Source organism: Salmo salar, unplaced genomic scaffold (assembly GCF_965601325.2).
Source record: "Salmo salar unplaced genomic scaffold, fSalSal1 ptg000681l, whole genome shotgun sequence".
Taxonomy (NCBI): Eukaryota; Metazoa; Chordata; class Actinopteri; order Salmoniformes; family Salmonidae; genus Salmo; species Salmo salar.
In genome coordinates this window covers 48,737-70,953 of record NW_027675461.1, presented here as the reverse complement: position 1 = coordinate 70,953, position 22,217 = coordinate 48,737, and the positions used below count along the sequence as shown (strand labels likewise).

Genomic DNA, 22,217 nt, shown 5'->3' with positions numbered 1-22,217 from the left:
TCTCTCCTACCCTCTCTCCTACCCTCTCTCCTACCCTCTCTCCAACCCTCTCTCCTACCCTGTCTACAACCCTCTCTCCTACCCTCTCTCCAACCCTCTCTCCTACCCTCTCTCCAACCCTCTCTCCTACCCTCTCTTCTGCCCTCTCTCCTACCCTCTCCTACCCTCCTCTCTACTACCCTCTCTCATACCCTCTCTCCTGCCCTCCTCTCTCCTACCCTCTCCTACCCTCCTCTCTCCTACCCTCTCTCCAACCCTCTCTCCTGCCCTCTCTCCTACCCTCTCTCTCCTACCCTCTCTCCAACCCTCTCTCCTACCCTCCTCTCTCCTACCCTCTCTCCAACCCTCTCTCCTGCCCTCTCTCCTACCCTCTCTCCTACCCTCTCTCCAACCCTCTCTCCTACCCTCTCTCCAACCCTCTCTCCTGCCCTCTCTCCTACCCTCTCTCCTACCCTCTCTCCAACCCTTCTCCCCTACCCTCCTCTCTTCTACCCTCTCTCCTACCCTCCTCTCTCCTACCCTCCTCTCTTCTACCCTCTCTCCTACCCTCTCTTCTGCCCTCTCTCCTACCCTCTCCTACCCTCCTCTCTCCTACCCTCTCTCATACCCTCTCTCCTGCCCTCTCTCCTACCCTCCTCTCTCCTACCCTCTCCTACCCTCCTCTCGCCTACCCTCTCTCCAACCCTCTCTCCTGCCCTCTCTCCTACCCTCTCTCCTACCCTCCTCTCTCCTACCCTCTCTCCTACCCTCCTCTCTCCTACCCTCTCTCCTACCCTCTCTCCTACCCTCCTCTCTCCTACCCTCCTCTTTCCTACCCTCCTCTCTCCTACCCTCTCTCCTACCCTCTCTCCTACCCTCCTCTCTCCTACCCTCCTCTCTCCTACCCTCCTCTCTCCTACCCTCTCCTACCCTCCTCTCTCCTACCCTCTCTCCTACCCTCTCTCCTACCCTCCTCTCTCCTACCCTCCTCTCTCCTACCCTCTCCTACCCTCCTCTCTCCTACCCTCTCTCCTACCCTCCTCTCCCCTACCCCCCTCTCTCCTACCCTCTCTCCAACCCTCTCTCCTACCCTCTCTCCAACCCTCTCTCCTACCCTCTCTTCTGCCCTCTCTCCTACCCTCTCCTACCCTCCTCTCTACTACCCTCTCTCATACCCTCTCTCCTGCCCTCCTCTCTCCTACCCTCTCCTACCCTCCTCTCTCCTACCCTCTCTCCAACCCTCTCTCCTGCCCTCTCTCCTACCCTCTCTCTCCTACCCTCTCTCCAACCCTCTCTCCTACCCTCCTCTCTCCTACCCTCTCTCCAACCCTCTCTCCTGCCCTCTCTCCTACCCTCTCTCCTACCCTCTCTCCAACCCTCTCTCCTACCCTCTCTCCAACCCTCTCTCCTGCCCTCTCTCCTACCCTCTCTCCTACCCTCTCTCCAACCCTTCTCCCCTACCCTCCTCTCTTCTACCCTCTCTCCTACCCTCCTCTCTCCTACCCTCCTCTCTTCTACCCTCTCTCCTACCCTCTCTTCTGCCCTCTCTCCTACCCTCTCCTACCCTCCTCTCTCCTACCCTCTCTCATACCCTCTCTCCTGCCCTCTCTCCTACCCTCCTCTCTCCTACCCTCTCCTACCCTCCTCTCGCCTACCCTCTCTCCAACCCTCTCTCCTGCCCTCTCTCCTACCCTCTCTCCTACCCTCCTCTCTCCTACCCATCTCCTACCCTCCTCTCTCCTACCCTCTCTCCTACCCTCTCTCCTACCCTCCTCTCTCCTACCCTCCTCTCTCCTACCCTCCTCTCTCCTACCCTCTCTCCTACCCTCTCTCCTACCCTCCTCTCTCCTACCCTCCTCTCTCCTACCCTCCTCTCTCCTACCCTCTCCTACCCTCCTCTCTCCTACCCTCTCTCCTACCCTCTCTCCTACCCTCCTCTCTCCTACCCTCCTCTCTCCTACCCTCTCCTACCCTCCTCTCTCCTACCCTCTCTCCTACCCTCCTCTCCCCTACCCTCCTCTCTCCTACCCTCCTCTCTCCTACCCTCCTCTCTTCTACCCTCTCTCCAACCCTCTCTCCTACATGAAATCTTATTAAAATGTGTTCGTGTACAACCCCAGGAAGACTACGACACCTGTTTTTAATATTTTCTGTCAAGCGAGCACTTAGATATGGTCATTTTAACCTTTTCATAAATTCATAGAGTGTTTGGGAATGACGTAGAGTAAGGTTTTGTGAATGTAGAGTGAGAAAGTGGTCGTGCGTTTGGACAATTAAGACACTGCAGTAAATAAACCTTAATAAAAATATCTGTCTTGTCCAGGACCGGAGTCTACTGCAGACCGGTGGTTCATAGCCAATCAGAGCTACAGTAGGTCTATATGCAAATTAGCCATATGCCACACAAGCCTGTCATCATTCACTATGAACTGGACTGTGTGTTTACAGGCAGTAGGACCTGCCATCATTCACTATGAACTGGACTGTGTGTTTACAGGCAGTAGGACCTGTCATCATTCACTATGAACTGGACTGTGTGTTTACAGGCAGTAGGACCTGCCATCATTCACTATGAACTGGACTGTGTGTTTACAGGCAGTAGGACCTGCCATCATTCACTATGAACTGGACTGTGTGTTTACAGTAGGACCTGCCATCATTCACTATGAACTGGACTGTGTGTTTACAGTAGGACCTGTCATCATTCACTATGAACTGGACTGTGTTTACAGGCAGTAGGACCTGTTATCATTCACTATGAACTGGACTGTGTGTTTACAGGCAGTAGGACCTGCCATCATTCACTATGAACTGGACTGTGTTTACAGGCAGTAGGACCTGCCATCATTCACTATGAACTGGACTGTGTTTACAGGCAGTAGGACCTGTTATCATTCACTATGAACTGGACTGTGTGTTTACAGGCAGTAGGACCTGCCATCATTCACTATGAACTGGACTGTGTGTTTACAGGCAGTAGGGCCTGTCATAATTCACTATGAACTGGACTGTGTGTTTACAGGCAGTAGGGCCTGTCATAATTCACTATGAACTGGACTGTGTTTACAGGCAGTAGGACCTGCCATCATTCACTATGAACTGGACTGTGTGTTTACAGGCAGTAGGTCCTGCCATCATTCACTATGAACTGGACTGTGTGTTTACAGGCAGTAGGACCTGTCATCATTCACTATGAACTGGACTGTGTTTACAGGCAGTAGGACCTGCCATCATTCACTATGAACTGGACTGTGTGTTTACAGGCAGTAGGACCTGTCATCATTCACTATGAACTGGACTGTGTGTTTACAGGCAGTAGGACCTGCCATCATTCACTATGAACTGGACTGTGTGTTTACAGGCAGTAGGACCTGCCATCATTCACTATGAACTGGACTGTGTGTTTACAGTAGGACCTGTCATCATTCATTATGAACTGGACTGTGTGTTTACAGGCAGTAGGACCTGCCATCATTCACTATGAACTGGACTGTGTTTACAGTAGAGTAGCCAGTCTTACTGTATGGTGTATTACAGTAGAGTAGCCAGTCTAACTGTATGGTGTATTACAGTAGAGTAGCCAGCCTTACTGTATGGTGTATTACAGTAGAGTAGCCAGTCTTACTGTATGGTGTATTATAGTAGAGTAGCCAGCCTTACTGTATGGTGTATTACAGTAGAGTAGCCAGTCTTACTGTATGGTGTATTATAGTAGAGTAGCCAGTCTAACTGTATGGTGTATTATAGTAGAGTAGCCAGTCTTACTGTATGGTGTATTACAGTAGAGTAGCCAGTCTTACTGTATGGTGTATTACAGTAGAGTAGCCAGTCTTACTGTATGGTGTATTACAGTAGAGTAGCCAGTCTTACTGTATGGTGTATTATAGTAGAGTAGCCAGTCTGTATGGTGTATTACAGTAGAGTAGCCAGTCTTACTGTATGGTGTATTACAGTAGAGTAGCCAGACACTTACCCTTCCCTCTCCATCTATACAGCTACACTTACCCTTCCCTCTACATCTATACAGCTACACTTACCCTTCCCTCTCCATCTATACAGCTACACTTACCCTTCCCTCTCCATCTATACAGCTACACTTACCCTTCCCTCTCCATCTATACAGCTACACTTACCCTTCCCTCTCCATCTATACAGCTACACTTACCCTTCCCTCTCCATCTATACAGCTACACTTACCCTTCCCTCTCCATCTATACAGCTACACTTACCCTTCCCTCTCCATCTATACAGCTACACTTACCCTTCCCTCTCCATCTATACAGCTACACTTACCCTTCCCTCTCCATCTATACAGCTACACTTACCCTTCCCTCCACCATCTATACAGCTACACTTACCCTTCCCTCTCCATCTATACAGCTACACTTACCCTTCCCTCTCCATCTATACAGCTACACTTACCCTTCCCTCCCCATCTATACAGCTACACTTACCCTTCCCTCTATTAGAACTATACAGCTACACTTACCCTTCCCTCTCCATCTATACAGCTACACTTACCCTTCCCATCTATACAGCTACACTTACCCTTCCCTCCCCATCTATACAGCTACACTTACCCTTCCCTCTCCATCTATACAGCTACACTTACCCTTCCCTCTCCATCTATACAGCTACACTTACCCTTCCCTCTCTATTAGAACTATACAGCTACACTTACCCTTCCCTCTCTATCTATACAGCTACACTTACCCTTCCCTCTCCATCTATACAGCTACACTTACCCTTCCCTCCCCATCTATACAGCTACACTTACCCTTCCCTCCCCATCTATACAGCTACACTTACCCTTCCCTCCACCATCTATACAGCTACACTTACCCTTCCCTCTCCATCTATACAGCTACACTTACCCTTCCCTCCCCATCTATACAGCTACACTTACCCTTCCCTCTATTAGAACTATACAGCTACACTTACCCTTCCCTCTCCATCTATACAGCTACACTTACCCTTCCCTCTCCATCTATACAGCTACACTTACCCTTCCCTCTCCATCTATACAGCTACACTTACCCTTCCCATCTATACAGCTACACTTACCCTTCCCTCTCCATCTATACAGCTACACTTACCCTTCCCTCTCCATCTATACAGCTACACTTACCCTTCCCTCTCCATCTAAACAGCTACACTTACCCTTCCCTCTCCAACTATACAGCTACACTTACCCTTCCCTCTCCATCTATACAGCTACACTTACCCTTCCCTCTCCATCTATACAGCTACACTTACCCTTCCCTCTCCATCTATACAGCTACACTTACCCTTTCCTCTCCATCTATACAGCTACACTTACCCTTCCCTCCCCATCTATACAGCTACACTTACCCTTCCCTCTATTAGAACTATACAGCTACACTTACCCTTCCCTCTCCATCTATACAGCTACACTTACCCTTCCCTCTCCATCTATACAGCTACACTTACCCTTCCCTCTCCATCTATACAGCTACACTTACCCTTCCCTCTCCATCTATACAGCTACACTTACCCTTTCCTCTCCATCTATACAGCTACACTTACCCTTCCCTCTCCATCTATACAGCTACACTTACCCTTCCCTCTCCATCTATACAGCTACACTTACCCTTCCCTCTCCATCTATACAGCTACACTTACCCTTCCCTCCCCATCTATACAGCTACACTTACCCTTCCCTCTCCATCTATACAGCTACACTTACCCTTCCCTCCCCATCTATACAGCTACACTTACCCTTCCCTCTCCATCTATACAGCTACACTTACCCTTCCCTCTCCATCTATACAGCTACACTTACCCTTCCCTCTATTAGAACTATACAGCTACACTTACCCTTCCCTCTCCATCTATACAGCTACACTTACCCTTCCCTCTCCATCTATACAGCTACACTTACCCTTCCCTCTCCATCTATACAGCTACACTTACCCTTCCCTCTCCATCTATACAGCTACACTTACCCTTCCCTCTCCATCTATACAGCTACACTTACCCTTCCCTCTCCATCTATACAGCTACACTTACCCTTCCCTCTCCATCTATACAGCTACACTTACCCTTCCCTCTACATCTATACAGCTACACTTACCCTTCCCATCTATACAGCTACACTTACCCTTCCCTCTCCATCTATACAGCTACACTTACCCTTCCCTCTCCATCTATACAGCTACACTTACCCTTCCCTCTCCATCTATACAGCTACACTTACCCTTCCCTCTCCATCTATACAGCTACACTTACCCTTCCCTCTCTATCTATACAGCTACACTTACCCTTCCCTCTCCATCTATACAGCTACACTTACCCTTCCCTCTCCATCTATACAGCTACACTTACCCTTCCCTCTCCATCTATACAGCTACACTTACCCTTCCCTCTCCATCTATACAGCTACACTTACCCTTCCCTCTCCATCTATACAGCTACACTTACCCTTCCCTCCCCATCTATACAGCTACACTTACCCTTCCCTCTCCATCTATACAGCTACACTTACCCTTCCCTCTCCATCTATACAGCTACACTTACCCTTCCCTCCCCATCTATACAGCTACACTTACCCTTCCCTCTCCATCTATACAGCTACACTTACCCTTCCCTCTCCATCTATACAGCTACACTTACCCTTCCCTCTCCATCTATACAGCTACACTTACCCTTCCCTCCCCATCTATACAGCTACACTTACCCTTCCCTCTCCATTTAAACAGCTACACTTACCCTTCCCATCTATACAGCTATACTTACCCTTCCCTCTCCATCTATACAGCTACACTTACCCTTCCCTCTCCATCTATACAGCTACACTTACCCTTCCCTCCCCATCTATACAGCTACACTTACCCTTCCCTCTCCATCTATACAGCTACACTTACCCTTCCCTCTCCATCTATACAGCTACACTTACCCTTCCCTCTCCATCTATACAGCTACACTTACCCTTCCCTCTCCATCTATACAGCTACACTTACCCTTCCCTCTCCATCTATACAGCTACACTTACCCTTCCCTCTCCATCTATACAGCTACACTTACCCTTCCCTCTCCATCTATACAGCTACACTTACCCTTCCCTCTCCATCTATACAGCTACACTTACCCTTCCCTCTCCATCTATACAGCTACACTTACCCTTCCCTCTCCATCTATACAGCTACACTTACCCTTCCCTCTCCATCTATACAGCTACACTTACCCTTCCCTCTACATCTATACAGCTACACTTACCCTTCCCATCTATACAGCTACACTTACCCTTCCCTCTCCATCTATACAGCTACACTTACCCTTCCCTCTCCATCTATACAGCTACACTTACCCTTCCCTCTCCATCTATACAGCTACACTTACCCTTCCCTCTCCATCTATACAGCTACACTTACCCTTCCCTCTCCATCTATACAGCTACACTTACCCTTCCCTCTCCATCTATACAGCTACACTTACCCTTCCCTCCCCATCTATACAGCTACACTTACCCTTCCCTCTCCATCTAAACAGCTACACTTACCCTTCCCTCTCCATCTATACAGCTACACTTACCCTTCCCTCTCCATCTATACAGCTACACTTACCCTTCCCTCTCCATCTATACAGCTACACTTACCCTTCCCATCTATACAGCTACACTTACCCTTCCCATCTATACAGCTACACTTACCCTTCCCTCTCCATCTAAACAGCTACACTTACCCTTCCCTCTCCATCTATACAGCTACACTTACCCTTCCCTCCACCATCTATACAGCTACACTTACCCTTCCCATCTATACAGCTACACTTACCCTTCCCTCTCCATCTATACAGCTACACTTACCCTTCCCTCTCCATCTATACAGCTACACTTACCCTTCCCTCTCCATCTATACAGCTACACTTACCCTTCCCTCCCCATCTATACAGCTACACTTACCCTTCCCTCTCCATCTATACAGCTACACTTACCCTTCCCTCTATTAGAACTATACAGCTACACTTACCCTTCCCTCTCCATCTATACAGCTACACTTACCCTTCCCTCTCCAACTATACAGCTACACTTACCCTTCCCTCTCCATCTATACAGCTACACTTACCCTTCCCTCTCCATCTATACAGCTACACTTACCCTTCCCTCTCCATCTATACAGCTACACTTACCCTCTCCATCTATACAGCTACACTTACCCTTCCCTCTCCAACTATACAGCTACACTTACCCTTCCCTCCCCATCTATACAGCTACACTTACCCTTCCCTCTCCATCTATACAGCTACACTTACCCTTCCCTCTCCATCTATACAGCTACACTTACCCTTCCCTCTCCATCTATACAGCTACACTTACCCTTCCCTCTCCATCTATACAGCTACACTTACCCTTCCCTCCCCATCTATACAGCTACACTTACCCTTCCCTCTCCATCTATACAGCTACACTTACCCTTCCCTCCCCATCTATACAGCTACACTTACCCTTCCCTCTCCATCTATACAGCTACACTTACCCTTCCCTCTCCATCTAAACAGCTACACTTACCCTTCCCTCTCCATCTATACAGCTACACTTACCCTTCCCTCTCCATCTATACAGCTACACTTACCCTTCCCTCTCCATCTATACAGCTACACTTACCCTTCCCATCTATACAGCTACACTTACCCTTCCCTCTCCATCTATACAGCTACACTTACCCTTCCCTCTCCATCTATACAGCTACACTTACCCTTCCCATCTATACAGCTACACTTACCCTTCCCTCTCCATCTATACAGCTACACTTACCCTTCCCTCTCCATCTATACAGCTACACTTACCCTTCCCTCCCCATCTATACAGCTACACTTACCCTTCCCTCTCCATCTATACAGCTACACTTACCCTTCCCTCTATTAGAACTATACAGCTACACTTACCCTTCCCTCTCCATCTATACAGCTACACTTACCCTTCCCTCTCCATCTATACAGCTACACTTACCCTTCCCTCTCCATCTATACAGCTACACTTACCCTTCCCATCTATACAGCTACACTTACCCTTCCCTCTCCATCTATACAGCTACACTTACCCTTCCCTCTCCATCTATACAGCTACACTTACCCTTCCCTCTCCATCTATACAGCTACACTTACCCTTCCCTCTCCATCTATACAGCTACACTTACCCTTCCCTCTCCATCTATACAGCTACACTTACCCTTCCCTCTCCATCTATACAGCTACACTTACCCTTCCCTCTCCATTTATACAGCTACACTTACCCTTCCCTCTCTATTAGAACTATACAGCTACACTTACCCTTCCCTCTCCATCTATACAGCTACACTTACCCTTCCCTCTCCATCTATACAGCTACACTTACCCTTCCCTCTCCATTTATACAGCTACACTTACCCTTCCCTCTCTATTAGAACTATACAGCTACACTTACCCTTCCCTCTCCATCTATACAGCTACACTTACCCTTCCCTCTCCATCTATACAGCTACACTTACCCTTCCCTCTCCATCTATACAGCTACACTTACCCTTCCCTCTACATCTATACAGCTACACTTACCCTTCCCATCTATACAGCTACACTTACCCTTCCCTCTCCATCTATACAGCTACACTTACCCTTCCCTCTCCATCTATACAGCTACACTTACCCTTCCCTCTCCATCTATACAGCTACACTTACCCTTCCCTCTCCATCTATACAGCTACACTTACCCTTCCCTCTCCATCTATACAGCTACACTTACCCTTCCCTCTCCATCTATACAGCTACACTTACCCTTCCCTCTCCATCTATACAGCTACACTTACCCTTCCCTCTCCATCTATACAGCTACACTTACCCTTCCCTCTCCATCTATACAGCTACACTTACCCTTCCCTCCCCATCTATACAGCTACACTTACCCTTCCCTCTCCATCTAAACAGCTACACTTACCCTTCCCTCTCCATCTATACAGCTACACTTACCCTTCCCTCTCCATCTATACAGCTACACTTACCCTTCCCTCTCCATCTATACAGCTACACTTACCCTTCCCATCTATACAGCTACACTTACCCTTCCCATCTATACAGCTACACTTACCCTTCCCTCTCCATCTATACAGCTACACTTACCCTTCCCTCTCCATCTAAACAGCTACACTTACCCTTCCCTCTCCATCTATACAGCTACACTTACCCTTCCCTCCCCATCTATACAGCTACACTTACCCTTCCCTCTCCATCTATACAGCTACACTTACCCTTCCCTCTCCATCTATACAGCTACACTTACCCTTCCCTCTCCATCTATACAGCTACACTTACCCTTCCCTCTCCATCTATACAGCTACACTTACCCTTCCCTCTCCATCTATACAGCTACACTTACCCTTCCCTCTCCATCTATACAGCTACACTTACCCTTCCCTCTCCATCTATACAGCTACACTTACCCTTCCCTCCCCATCTATACAGCTACACTTACCCTTCCCTCTCCATCTATACAGCTACACTTACCCTTCCCTCTATTAGAACTATACAGCTACACTTACCCTTCCCTCTCCATCTATACAGCTACACTTACCCTTCCCTCCCCATCTATACAGCTACACTTACCCTTCCCTCTCCATTTAAACAGCTACACTTACCCTTCCCTCTCCATCTATACAGCTACACTTACCCTCTCCATCTATACAGCTACACTTACCCTTCCCTCTCCATCTATACAGCTACACTTACCCTTCCCTCTCCAACTATACAGCTACACTTACCCTTCCCTCCCCATCTATACAGCTACACTTACCCTTCCCTCTCCATCTATACAGCTACACTTACCCTTCCCTCTCCATCTATACAGCTACACTTACCCTCTCCATCTATACAGCTACACTTACCCTTCCCTCTCCATCTATACAGCTACACTTACCCTTCCCTCTCCATCTATACAGCTACACTTACCCTTCCCTCTCCATCTATACAGCTACACTTACCCTTCCCTCTCCATCTATACAGCTACACTTACCCTTCCCTCTCCATCTATACAGCTACACTTACCCTTCCCTCCCCATCTATACAGCTACACTTACCCTTCCCTCTCCATCTATACAGCTACACTTACCCTTCCCTCTCCATTTAAACAGCTACACTTACCCTTCCCTCTCCATCTATACAGCTACACTTACCCTCTCCATCTATACAGCTACACTTACCCTTCCCTCTCCATCTATACAGCTACACTTACCCTTCCCTCTCCAACTATACAGCTACACTTACCCTTCCCTCCCCATCTATACAGCTACACTTACCCTTCCCTCTCCATCTATACAGCTACACTTACCCTTCCCTCTCCATCTATACAGCTACACTTACCCTCTCCATCTATACAGCTACACTTACCCTTCCCTCTCCATCTATACAGCTACACTTACCCTTCCCTCTCCATCTATACAGCTACACTTACCCTTCCCTCTCCATCTATACAGCTACACTTACCCTTCCCTCTCCATCTATACAGCTACACTTACCCTTCCCTCTCCATCTATACAGCTACACTTACCCTTCCCTCCCCATCTATACAGCTACACTTACCCTTCCCTCTCCATCTATACAGCTACACTTACCCTTCCCTCTCCATCTATACAGCTACACTTACCCTTCCCTCTCCATCTAAACAGCTACACTTACCCTTCCCTCTCCATCTATACAGCTACACTTACCCTTCCCTCTCCATCTATACAGCTACACTTACCCTTCCCTCTCCATCTATACAGCTACACTTACCCTTCCCATCTATACAGCTACACTTACCCTTCCCATCTATACAGCTACACTTACCCTTCCCTCTCCATCTATACAGCTACACTTACCCTTCCCTCTCCATCTATACAGCTACACTTACCCTTCCCATCTATACAGCTACACTTACCCTTCCCTCTCCATCTATACAGCTACACTTACCCTTCCCTCTCCATCTATACAGCTACACTTACCCTTCCCTCCCCATCTATACAGCTACACTTACCCTTCCCTCTCCATCTATACAGCTACACTTACCCTTCCCTCTATTAGAACTATACAGCTACACTTACCCTTCCCTCTCCATCTAAACAGCTACACTTACCCTTCCCTCTCCATCTATACAGCTACACTTACCCTTCCCTCTCCATCTATACAGCTACACTTACCCTTCCCTCTCCATCTATACAGCTACACTTACCCTTCCCTCTCCATCTATACAGCTACACTTACCCTTCCCTCTCCATCTATACAGCTACACTTACCCTTCCCTCTCCATCTATACAGCTACACTTACCCTTCCCTCTCCATCTATACAGCTACACTTACCCTTCCCTCCCCATCTATACAGCTACACTTACCCTTCCCTCTCCATCTAAACAGCTACACTTACCCTTCCCTCTCCATCTATACAGCTACACTTACCCTTCCCTCTCCATCTATACAGCTACACTTACCCTTCCCTCTCCATCTATACAGCTACACTTACCCTTCCCTCTCCATCTATACAGCTACACTTACCCTTCCCTCCCCATCTATACAGCTACACTTACCCTTCCCATCTATACAGCTACACTTACCCTTCCCTCCCCATCTATACAGCTACACTTACCCTTCCCATCTATACAGCTACACTTACCCTTCCCTCTCCATCTATACAGCTACACTTACCCTTCCCTCTATTAGAACTATACAGCTACACTTACCCTTCCCTCTCCATCTATACAGCTACACTTACCCTTCCCTCTCCATCTAAACAGCTACACTTACCCTTCCCTCTCCATCTATACAGCTACACTTACCCTTCCCTCTCCATCTATACAGCTACACTTACCCTTCCCTCTCCATCTATACAGCTACACTTACCCTTCCCATCTATACAGCTACACTTACCCTTCCCTCTCCATCTATACAGCTACACTTACCCTTCCCTCTCCATCTATACAGCTACACTTACCCTTCCCTCCCCATCTATACAGCTACACTTACCCTTCCCTCTCCATCTATACAGCTACACTTACCCTTCCCTCTCCATCTATACAGCTACACTTACCCTTCCCTCCCCATCTATACAGCTACACTTACCCTTCCCTCTCCATCTATACAGCTACACTTACCCTTCCCTCCCCATCTATACAGCTACACTTACCCTTCCCTCTCCATCTAAACAGCTACACTTACCCTTCCCTCTCCATCTATACAGCTACACTTACCCTTCCCTCTCCATCTATACAGCTACACTTACCCTTCCCTCCCCATCTATACAGCTACACTTACCCTTCCCTCTCCATCTATACAGCTACACTTACCCTTCCCTCTCCATCTATACAGCTACACTTACCCTTCCCTCCCCATCTATACAGCTACACTTACCCTTCCCTCTATTAGAACTATACAGCTACACTTACCCTTCCCTCTCCATCTCCTCTGTGTTGAAGGCAAAGACCTAGGGGTGGACAACACAGACAGACAGATGAATCACAAGGCAAAGACCTAGGGGTGGACAACACAGACAGACAGACGAATCACAAGGCAAAGACCTAGGGGTGGACAACACAGACAGACAGATGAATCACAAGGCAAAGAGACCTAGGGGTGGACAACACAGACAGACAGATGAATCACAAGGCAAAGACCTAGAGGTGGACAACACAGACAGACAGATGAATCACAAGGCAAAGACCTAGGGGTGGACAACACAGACAGACAGATGAATCACAAGGCAAAGACCTAGGGGTGGACAACACAGACAGACAGATGAATCACAAGGCAAAGACCTAGGGGTGGACAACACAGACAGACAGATGAATCACGCTGTAAGATTGTATCTAAGATAATCACTTTCATTACCAAATGATAGAGATATTCTGGATCATTCTGGTCATTATTAACTCATGCATTTGTCTGTGTGTCACGGTGGCTGGTTTAACCGTTGTCTCCAAAAGTGTCTCTCACCTGTCCAGTCCTCTGCAGGTGCCCGAAGTTGACGTCTGGGATGAACAGGACAGGCTGGGTGTCCAGGTCAGAGAGGGACTTGAAAAACATTGTATCTGACTTCCTGTCCAACGCTGCCAGGCTCCCAGCCGTCCCTGGAACACGGGAGAGAAACAACATGCAAGGTTACTCGCGGTTAGTCTACATAGAACAACAACAAACCATCGGCACACCTACTGTCACAGGTACACAGGTGCGTAGGTTGTCACGCCCTGACCTGAGAGAGCCTTTTTTAATGTCTCTATTTAGGTTTGGTCAGGGTGTGATTTGGGTGGGCATTCTATGTCCTTTTTTTTTTTCTATGTTTTTCGTATTTCTTTGTTTTGGCCTGGTATGGCTCTCAATCAGGGACAGCTGTACATCGTTGTCGCTGATTGGGAGCCATACTTAGGCAGCCTGTTTTCCTTTGGGTTTTTGTGGGTAGTTATTTCTGTTTAGTGTTTTGCACCTGACGGAACTGTTGGTCGTTTTGTAATTTCGTCTAAAAGCGTTCTCAGTAAATACATTTCATGATGAGCACTAACCACGCTGCATCTTGGTCCCCTCTTTCAGACGATCGTTAGTTACACAGGTACACAGGTGAGTAGGAAAAACAAATCATAAACTGAAGTCTGACGTCCAGTTGATTCAGATCCATGCAACCATCATCCACCTTCCCTGCCTGCACCAGTCTGAATGTCCCGGTTGATTCAGATCCATGCAACCATCATCCACCTTCCCTGCCTGCACCAGTCTGAATGTCCCGGTTGTCGTATGGATTAGACCAAAACGCAGCGGGAATATAAATACTCATCTTCTTTTTATTTTTGAAGAAGGAGAAACAACTAAATACGTGAACAAAACGAAACAGTCCTGTCAGGTGCAACTGCCACGTCCTGACCAGTATTAGGGATTATTTGTTATGGTAGTTTGGTCAGGACGTGGCAGAGGGTATTTTGTTTATGTGGTTCGGGGTGGTGGTTTAGTTAGTTCCGGGTTATGTTCTGTGTTAGTATTTCTATGTTCTTTCTGGTTAGTTGTATATCTATGTCTAGTAAATTGGGGGTTGGACTCTCAATTGGAGGCAGGTGTTTTCTAGTTGCCTCTGATTGGGAGTCCTATATATGGGTATGTGTTTGGTTTAGTGTTGGTGGGAGATTGTTTCTTGTTTTTTGCCGTGTGTTGCCTGACAAGACTGTCTAGTTCGTTTGCGTTTTTTTTTGTATACGTGTTTATTTTGGTTTTTCCTTCTTTGTCCGTAATAAAGAAGATGAGTGTACACTTCCCTGCTGCATTTTGGTCCTCTCCTTACGACAACCGTGACAGCAACAAACACTAAACGAGGAATAACTACCCACAAAATCCCATAGGAAAAAAAAAAACCCTCTTAAATACGACCTTCAATTAGAGGCAACGAGGAGCAGCTGCTTCCAATTGAAGGTCCAACCCAATAAAACACCACATAGAAATAGACATACTAGAACTAACATAGAAATAAACTAACATAGAACATAGCCCGACAAACCCCGAAACACTCTAAACAAACACCCCCTGCCACGTCCTGACCAAACTACAATAACAAATAACCCCTTATACTGGTCAGGACGTGACACTGAACCCCTAATCATAGCTTCCTGTTGAATCCAGACAGGAACTCTCGTTACCGCAGGAGAACTTCAGGAGGTTAATAGCAACCGGTATGTTCTTTACCATTATCTCCATGGAAACTACTTATCTGACCTTTGGGCTTCATCCGGATCTGCTTCCTCTCCTCGCCACGGATTTTCCTTTCTGCTCCCTGTGGAATGGACGGGATGATTAATACCAGGGATTAGGAGGAGAGATGGAAACCTGGAATGGATGGGATGATTAATACCAGGAATTAGGAGGAGAGATGGAATGGATGGGATGATTAACACCAGGGATTAGGAGGAGAGATGGAAACCTGGAATGGATGGGATGATTAATACCAGGGATTAGGAGGAGAGATGGAAACATGGAATGGATGGGATGATTAATACCAGGGATTAGGAGGAGAGATGGAAACATGGAATGGACGGGATGATTAATACCAGGGATTAGGAGGAGAGATGGAAACATGGAATGGATGGGATGATTAATACCAGGGATTAGGAGGAGAGATGGAAACATGGAATGGATGGGATGATTAATACCAGGGATTAGGAGGAGAGATGGAATGGATGGGATGATTAATACCAGGGATTAGGAGGAGAGATGGAAACATGGAATGGATGGGATGATTAATACCAGGGATTAGGAGGAGAGATGGTAACCTGGAATGGATGGGATGATTAACACCAGGGATTAGGAGGAGAGATGGAATGGATGGGATGATTAATACCAGGGATTAGGAGGAGAGATGGAAACATGGAATGGATGGGATGATTAATACCAGGGATTGGGAGGAGAGATGGAATGGATGGGATGATTAATACCAGGGATTAGGAGGAGAGATGGAAACATGGAATGGATGGGATGATTAATACCAGTCCACCCCACCTCCCATCTCCCCAGCCCACCACCAGTCCAGCCCACCTCCCCAGCCCACCCCACCTCCCATCTCCCCAGTCCACCTCCAGTCCAGCCCACCTCCCCAGCCCACCCCACCTCCCATCTCCCCAGTCCACCCCCAGTCCAGCCAACCCCCAGTCCACCTCCCATCTCCCCAGTCCACCTCCCATCTCACCAGTGTACCTCCCATCTCCCCAGCCCACCCCCAGTCCAGCCAACCCCCAGTCCACCTCCCATCTCCCCAGCCCACCACCAGTCCAGCCCACCTCCCATCTCCCAGCCAACCCCCAGTCCAGCCCACCTCCCCAGTCCAGCCCACCTCCCATCTCCCCAGCCCACCCCCAGTCCAGCCCACCCTACCTCCCATTTCCCCAGTCCAGCCCACCCTACCTCCCATTTCCCCAGTCCAGCCCACCCTACCTCCCATTTCCCCAGTCCAGCCCACCTGTATTTTTGACAACTTTTAATTTTACTTCCCTACATTCTTAAAGAAAATAATGTACTTTTTACTCCATACATTTTCCCTGACACCTAAAAGTACTCGTTACATTTTGAATTCTTAGCAGGACAGAAAAATTTGCCAATTCACACACTTTTTAATTTTGATACAGTATATTTAAAACCAAATAGTTTTAGAGAGCCTTCCGTGGAGGGGTTTAGGGTTAAAGGTCAAAGAGAGAGAGAGACTCGCCTTGTCACAGAAGACCTTGATCTCAGAGAAGGCTCTGTGTGTGGGTGTGTTGCAGCGATGGTTATAGCTGTAAGTGTCTATCTGGATCCTCAGAGGCATGCCTTTCACCCCCTTCTGGCAGGAGAAGTCTGTACTCAGACAGTTCACTGTGATGAATACCTGGTCGAGAGAAGAGAGAGTACAGGTTACATCTATATGAAATAGGGCTAGCACCATTACCGTACAACCCACGGTTATGAAAACAGACTGTCGTGAAAATAATAATACAAATAAACATCATGAAGAAAACTTCCGGGGAATTCGTACGGTTTAAATCTGTTTCTGCGATAACAACGTTGTCAGAATAATGTTGTATCCTAATGATAATAATTAACAAATCGATAAGCTTCGACTAATCGCCCAAAGGTTTGTAAGACTCTGGGTTTAATAATAATTAGTCAAAGACTCAGCTTTCTGCAAAAGGTTCTGTACAGTTTATTCGCGAGAACGTTCTGAAGTCCATTACATTTTAGTCATTTAGCAGACACTCTTATCCAGAGCGACTTACAGTAGTGAATGCATACATTTCATTTCATGCATTTTTTGTTGTTGTACTGGCCCCCTGTTGGAATCGAACCCACAACCCTGGCGTTGCAAACACCATGCTCTACCAACTGAGCCACAGGGAAGACGACATTACACAAAGACATTCATTTTATTACTCACTCCCCGCTTACGCACATACCTCCACACGAACAGTAGGTGAGTTGTATCCCTTCTCCAGAGTTCTCACCACTGTTTATCGCTACCCAGCGCTGTCCGTTCTATTTCCCCCCGAGATTAGAGGAAACTTGAAAAGGACTCCCTGTCCTATCATATGTTTCTCAGAGTTCTAGCCAGGTCGGGTCAAACACAGTTGAATTGTTCTCGGTATTTTCTTAGACACACACACACACACACACACACATTTCTATCCCTCACATCTCTACCAAACCTTATTGGACTTACGTTTAGTACTTTAATTATTCATTATACATGCTACATAAACTAATAATCACTAATAGTTTGGTTTCAGGGTGGAATAATTTAATCATTACCTTTAAACATATATATTCCCTTATCACCAACAGGGAGCGGATAATAGCCTGTCTGTAGGCCTGTTTCTGACAGACCAACAGGAAGTGGATAATGGCCTGTTTCTGACAGACCAACAGGAAGCGGGATAATGGCCTGTTTCTGACAGACCAACAGGAAGTGGATAATGGCCTGTTTCTGACAGACCAACAGGGAGCGGGATAATGGCCTGTTTCTGACAGACCAACAGGGAGCGGGATAATGGCCTGTTTCTGACAGACCAACAGGGAGCGGGATAATGGCCTGTTTCTGACAGACCAACAGGAAGCGGATAATGGCCTGTTTCTGACAGACCAACAGGAAGCGGATAATGGCCCGTTTCTGACAGACCAACAGGGAGCGGGATAATGGCCTGTTTCTGACAGACCAACAGGAAGCGGATAATAGCCTGTTTCTGACAGACCAACAGGAAGCGGATAATGGCCTGTTTCTGACAGACCAACAGGGAGCGGATAATGGCCTGTTTCTGACAGACCAACAGGGAGCGGGATAATGGCCTGTTTCTGACAGACCAAGGGTCTGGGTGCGGATAATGGCCTGTTTCTGACAGACCAACAGAGAGAGGATAATGGCCTGTTTCTGACAGACCAACAGGGAGCGGGATAATGGCCTGTTTCTGACAGACCAACTGGAAACGGATAATGGCCTGTTTCTGACAGACCAACAGGAAGTGGATAATGGCCTGTTTCTGACAGACCAACAGGGAGCGGATAATGGCCTGTTTCTGACAGACCAACAGGGAGCGGGATAATGGCCTGTTTCTGACAGACCAACAGGGAGAGGATAATGGCCTGTTTCTGACAGACCAACAGGGAGAGGATAATGGCCTGTTTCTGACAGACCAACAGGGAGAGGATAATGGCCTGTTTCTGACAGACCAACAGGAAGTGGATAATGGCCTGTTTCTGACAGACCAACAGGAAGCGGATAATGGCCTGTTTCTGACAGACCAACAGGAAGCGGATAATGACCTGTTTCTGACAGACCAACAGGGTGCGGATAATGGCCTGTTTCTGACAGACCAACAGGGTGCGGATAATGGCCTGTTTCTGACAGACCAACAGGGAGCGGGATAATGGCCTGTTTCTGACAGACCAACAGGAAGTGGATAATGGCCTGTTTCTGACAGACCAACAGGAAGCGGATAATGGCCTGTTTCTGACAGACCAACAGGAAGTGGATAATGGCCTGTTTCTGACAGACCAACAGGAAGTGGATAATGGCCTGTTTCTGACAGACCAACAGGAAGCGGATAATGGCACCACAGGTACGACGGAACTCATTATTTACCACTGTAACGCCCTGGCCATAGAGAGGGGATTTTGTTCTTTATTTTGGTTAGGCCAGGGTGTTACATTGGGTGGGCGTTCTATGTTCATTTTTCTATGTTTTTTGTATTTCTTTGTTTTGGGCCGTGTGTGTGTGTGTGGCTCCCAATCAGGCACAGCTGTAGTTCGTTGTTGCTGATTGGGAGTCACACATAAGTAGCCTGTTTTTCCTTTGGGTTTTTGTGGGTGATTGTATTCTGTTAGTGTGTTTTCCTGACAGAACTGTTTCTGGTCGTTTTTGTTTCGTTTTGTATTGTGTTCGTTCAGTCAATTCAAATTCTAATGATGAACACATCCTCCGCTGCACCTTGGTCTAATTCTGACGAAGGCCCTCCAAAGATTTAGGACCCTAGAAATATTTTCACTTGTTAACTTTTCTTATATCACCGTCTCCTGTACGGTACTGAGGGTAAGTTGCCACTTCTGTTGAAAAGCACTTTTATACAACAGTCCTGTTTCTCCTTACCTTGGCCTCGTCGTTGACGTCCCAAGTGAAGGAGACGGCGTTGTAGGAAATCTCCTCAACGTTCCCGATGGTGTCGAAGCTCTCTTTGTAGTCGGCTGCACGCAGAGAGGACGGTCACAGGACATCAGTATCTCTAAAACACTAACTTTGATGTTTCATTTACACAGAGCATGTTTAAAAAGAGCATTTCAAAATACCACACACACACACACACACACTCCTCTAAGACTCTAAATATTCCCTGCGGCAGCACAGTAGGAAATGTTTTTAACACTGCTAGCGTACGGCTAATGAGAGTGTAACAGTTTACTTCCATCCTTCTCCTCACCCCCACCTGGGCTCGTTGAACCAAGGAACCCTCTGCACACATCAACAGACACCCCTCGAAGCATCATTACCCACCGCGCACCAAAAGCCGCGGCCCTTGCAGAGCAAAGGGGAACAACTACTTCAAGGTCTCGGAGCGAGTGACGTCACCCGATTGAAACGCTATTAGTGCGCACCGCCGCTAACTAGCTAGCCATTTCACATCGGTTACACCTAGCCATTTCCCCATCGGTTACACCTAGCCATTTCCCCATCGGTTACACCTATCCATTTCCCTATCGGTTACACCTAGCCATTTCACATCGGTTACACCTATCCATTTCCCCATGGGTTACACCTATCCATTTCCCCATCGGTTACACCTTTCCATTTCCCCATCGGTTACACCTAGCCATTTCCCCATCGGTTACACCTATCCATTTCCCCATCGGTTACACCTATCCATTTCCCCATCGGTTACACCTATCCATTTCCCCATCGGTTACACCTATCCATTTCCCCATTGGTTACACCTATCCATTTCCCCATCGGTTACACCTATCCATTTCCCCATCGGTTACACCTATCCATTTCCCCATCGGTTACACCTATCCATTTCCCTATCGGTTACACCTATCCATTTCACATCGTTACACCTATCCATTTCCCCATCGGTTACACCTATCCATTTCCCTATCGGTTACACCTATCCATTTCCCCATCGGTTACACCTAGCCATTTCTCATTGGTTACACCTATCCATTTCCCCTTAGGTTACACCTATCCATTTCCCCATCGGTTACACCTATCCATTTCCCTATCGGTTACACCTAGTCATTTCCACATCGGTTTCACCTAGCCATTTCACATCGGTTACACCTATCCATTTTCACATCGGTTACACCTAGCACACTAAATTCACTTCAAGAAAAGATCAGTATTTCCAAAATCTGCAACATCTTCTGTGCCCGAATCAGATTCTAAGTATTTAGTTGGCACATCCACAAAGCACAACGTTCAACACAGTTTTACGGGAAGACGAGATATAATGATGTTGTATTGGACAAGGCCACGTGACAGATAAAATATTCCCTGTCTATTTACCTATCAGTTTACTACTTCCCACAAGTTCAGACAAGTCCCCCCCCCCCCCCCCCCCCACCACCCACCCCCCATGTTTCGGGCCAACAGCCCTGACGCAGTGACATCGCCACCAGGGCCTCAGGAGGAATCGTACCAGACCGTTAATCAAATCATCGCCCTGTGTCAGGTTTCACTGCCGGTAACGTGAGGGCTCTCCTCCTCTCACCTCCCAGGTCTACCACCGGCTGAGGGGAGGATCTCCATTCCTAATATGTTAGGTACCTGGGGCAGTGGACCACACCTCAGGCTGATTCTTCCGCCACTAGAGGCCGTCACTTCCCTCTGTCCCCCCCCCCCCCCCCCCCCCGCTGTATTCCCCATCTGTTACTGTCTAGGAATTGGGAGGGTTTCTCCATGGAAATGAAGACTGGTTATGAGTCGTAGTGTGCATCAGTAACATGAGAAAAGACAGACAAGAGAGAGGAGTGGTATCGAAACGGCCATTTCCATTACCTGGGCTTTGGCTCAAAAGACACTGTGGCTTTCCTGGAGGATACTGATATCATGGTTGATCAAGTCAATGTGGGAAAAGGCATGTTGAGTTTACCGATGTCGAGGACCCTCTGTTTGGCCGTGTGTTGTCTGGAGTGCCAGTACGTTGGTTAGTTATGGTTAGTTAGGGTTAGTTAGGGTTAGTTAGGGTTAGTTAGGGTTAGTAAGGGTTAGTTAGGGTTAGTTAGGGTTAGTTAGTGTA

At 47.5% G+C, this 22,217-nt stretch overlaps 1 protein-coding gene across 1 annotated transcript in view; it reads right to left on the bottom strand.

Annotated features, from left to right (window-relative positions):
* Positions 1-22,217, bottom strand: part of LOC106593091 (uncharacterized) — a 43,816-nt gene that overhangs the window by 4,547 nt on the left and 17,052 nt on the right. The window contains exons 6-8 of the mRNA XM_082972372.1: positions 15,685-15,742; positions 13,927-14,060; positions 13,380-13,417 (exon numbers count right to left, since the gene is read on the bottom strand). Coding sequence (XP_082828498.1) covers positions 13,380-13,417; positions 13,927-14,060; positions 15,685-15,742 — 230 coding nt within the window. The remainder of the gene's footprint in view (positions 1-13,379; positions 13,418-13,926; positions 14,061-15,684; positions 15,743-22,217) is intronic.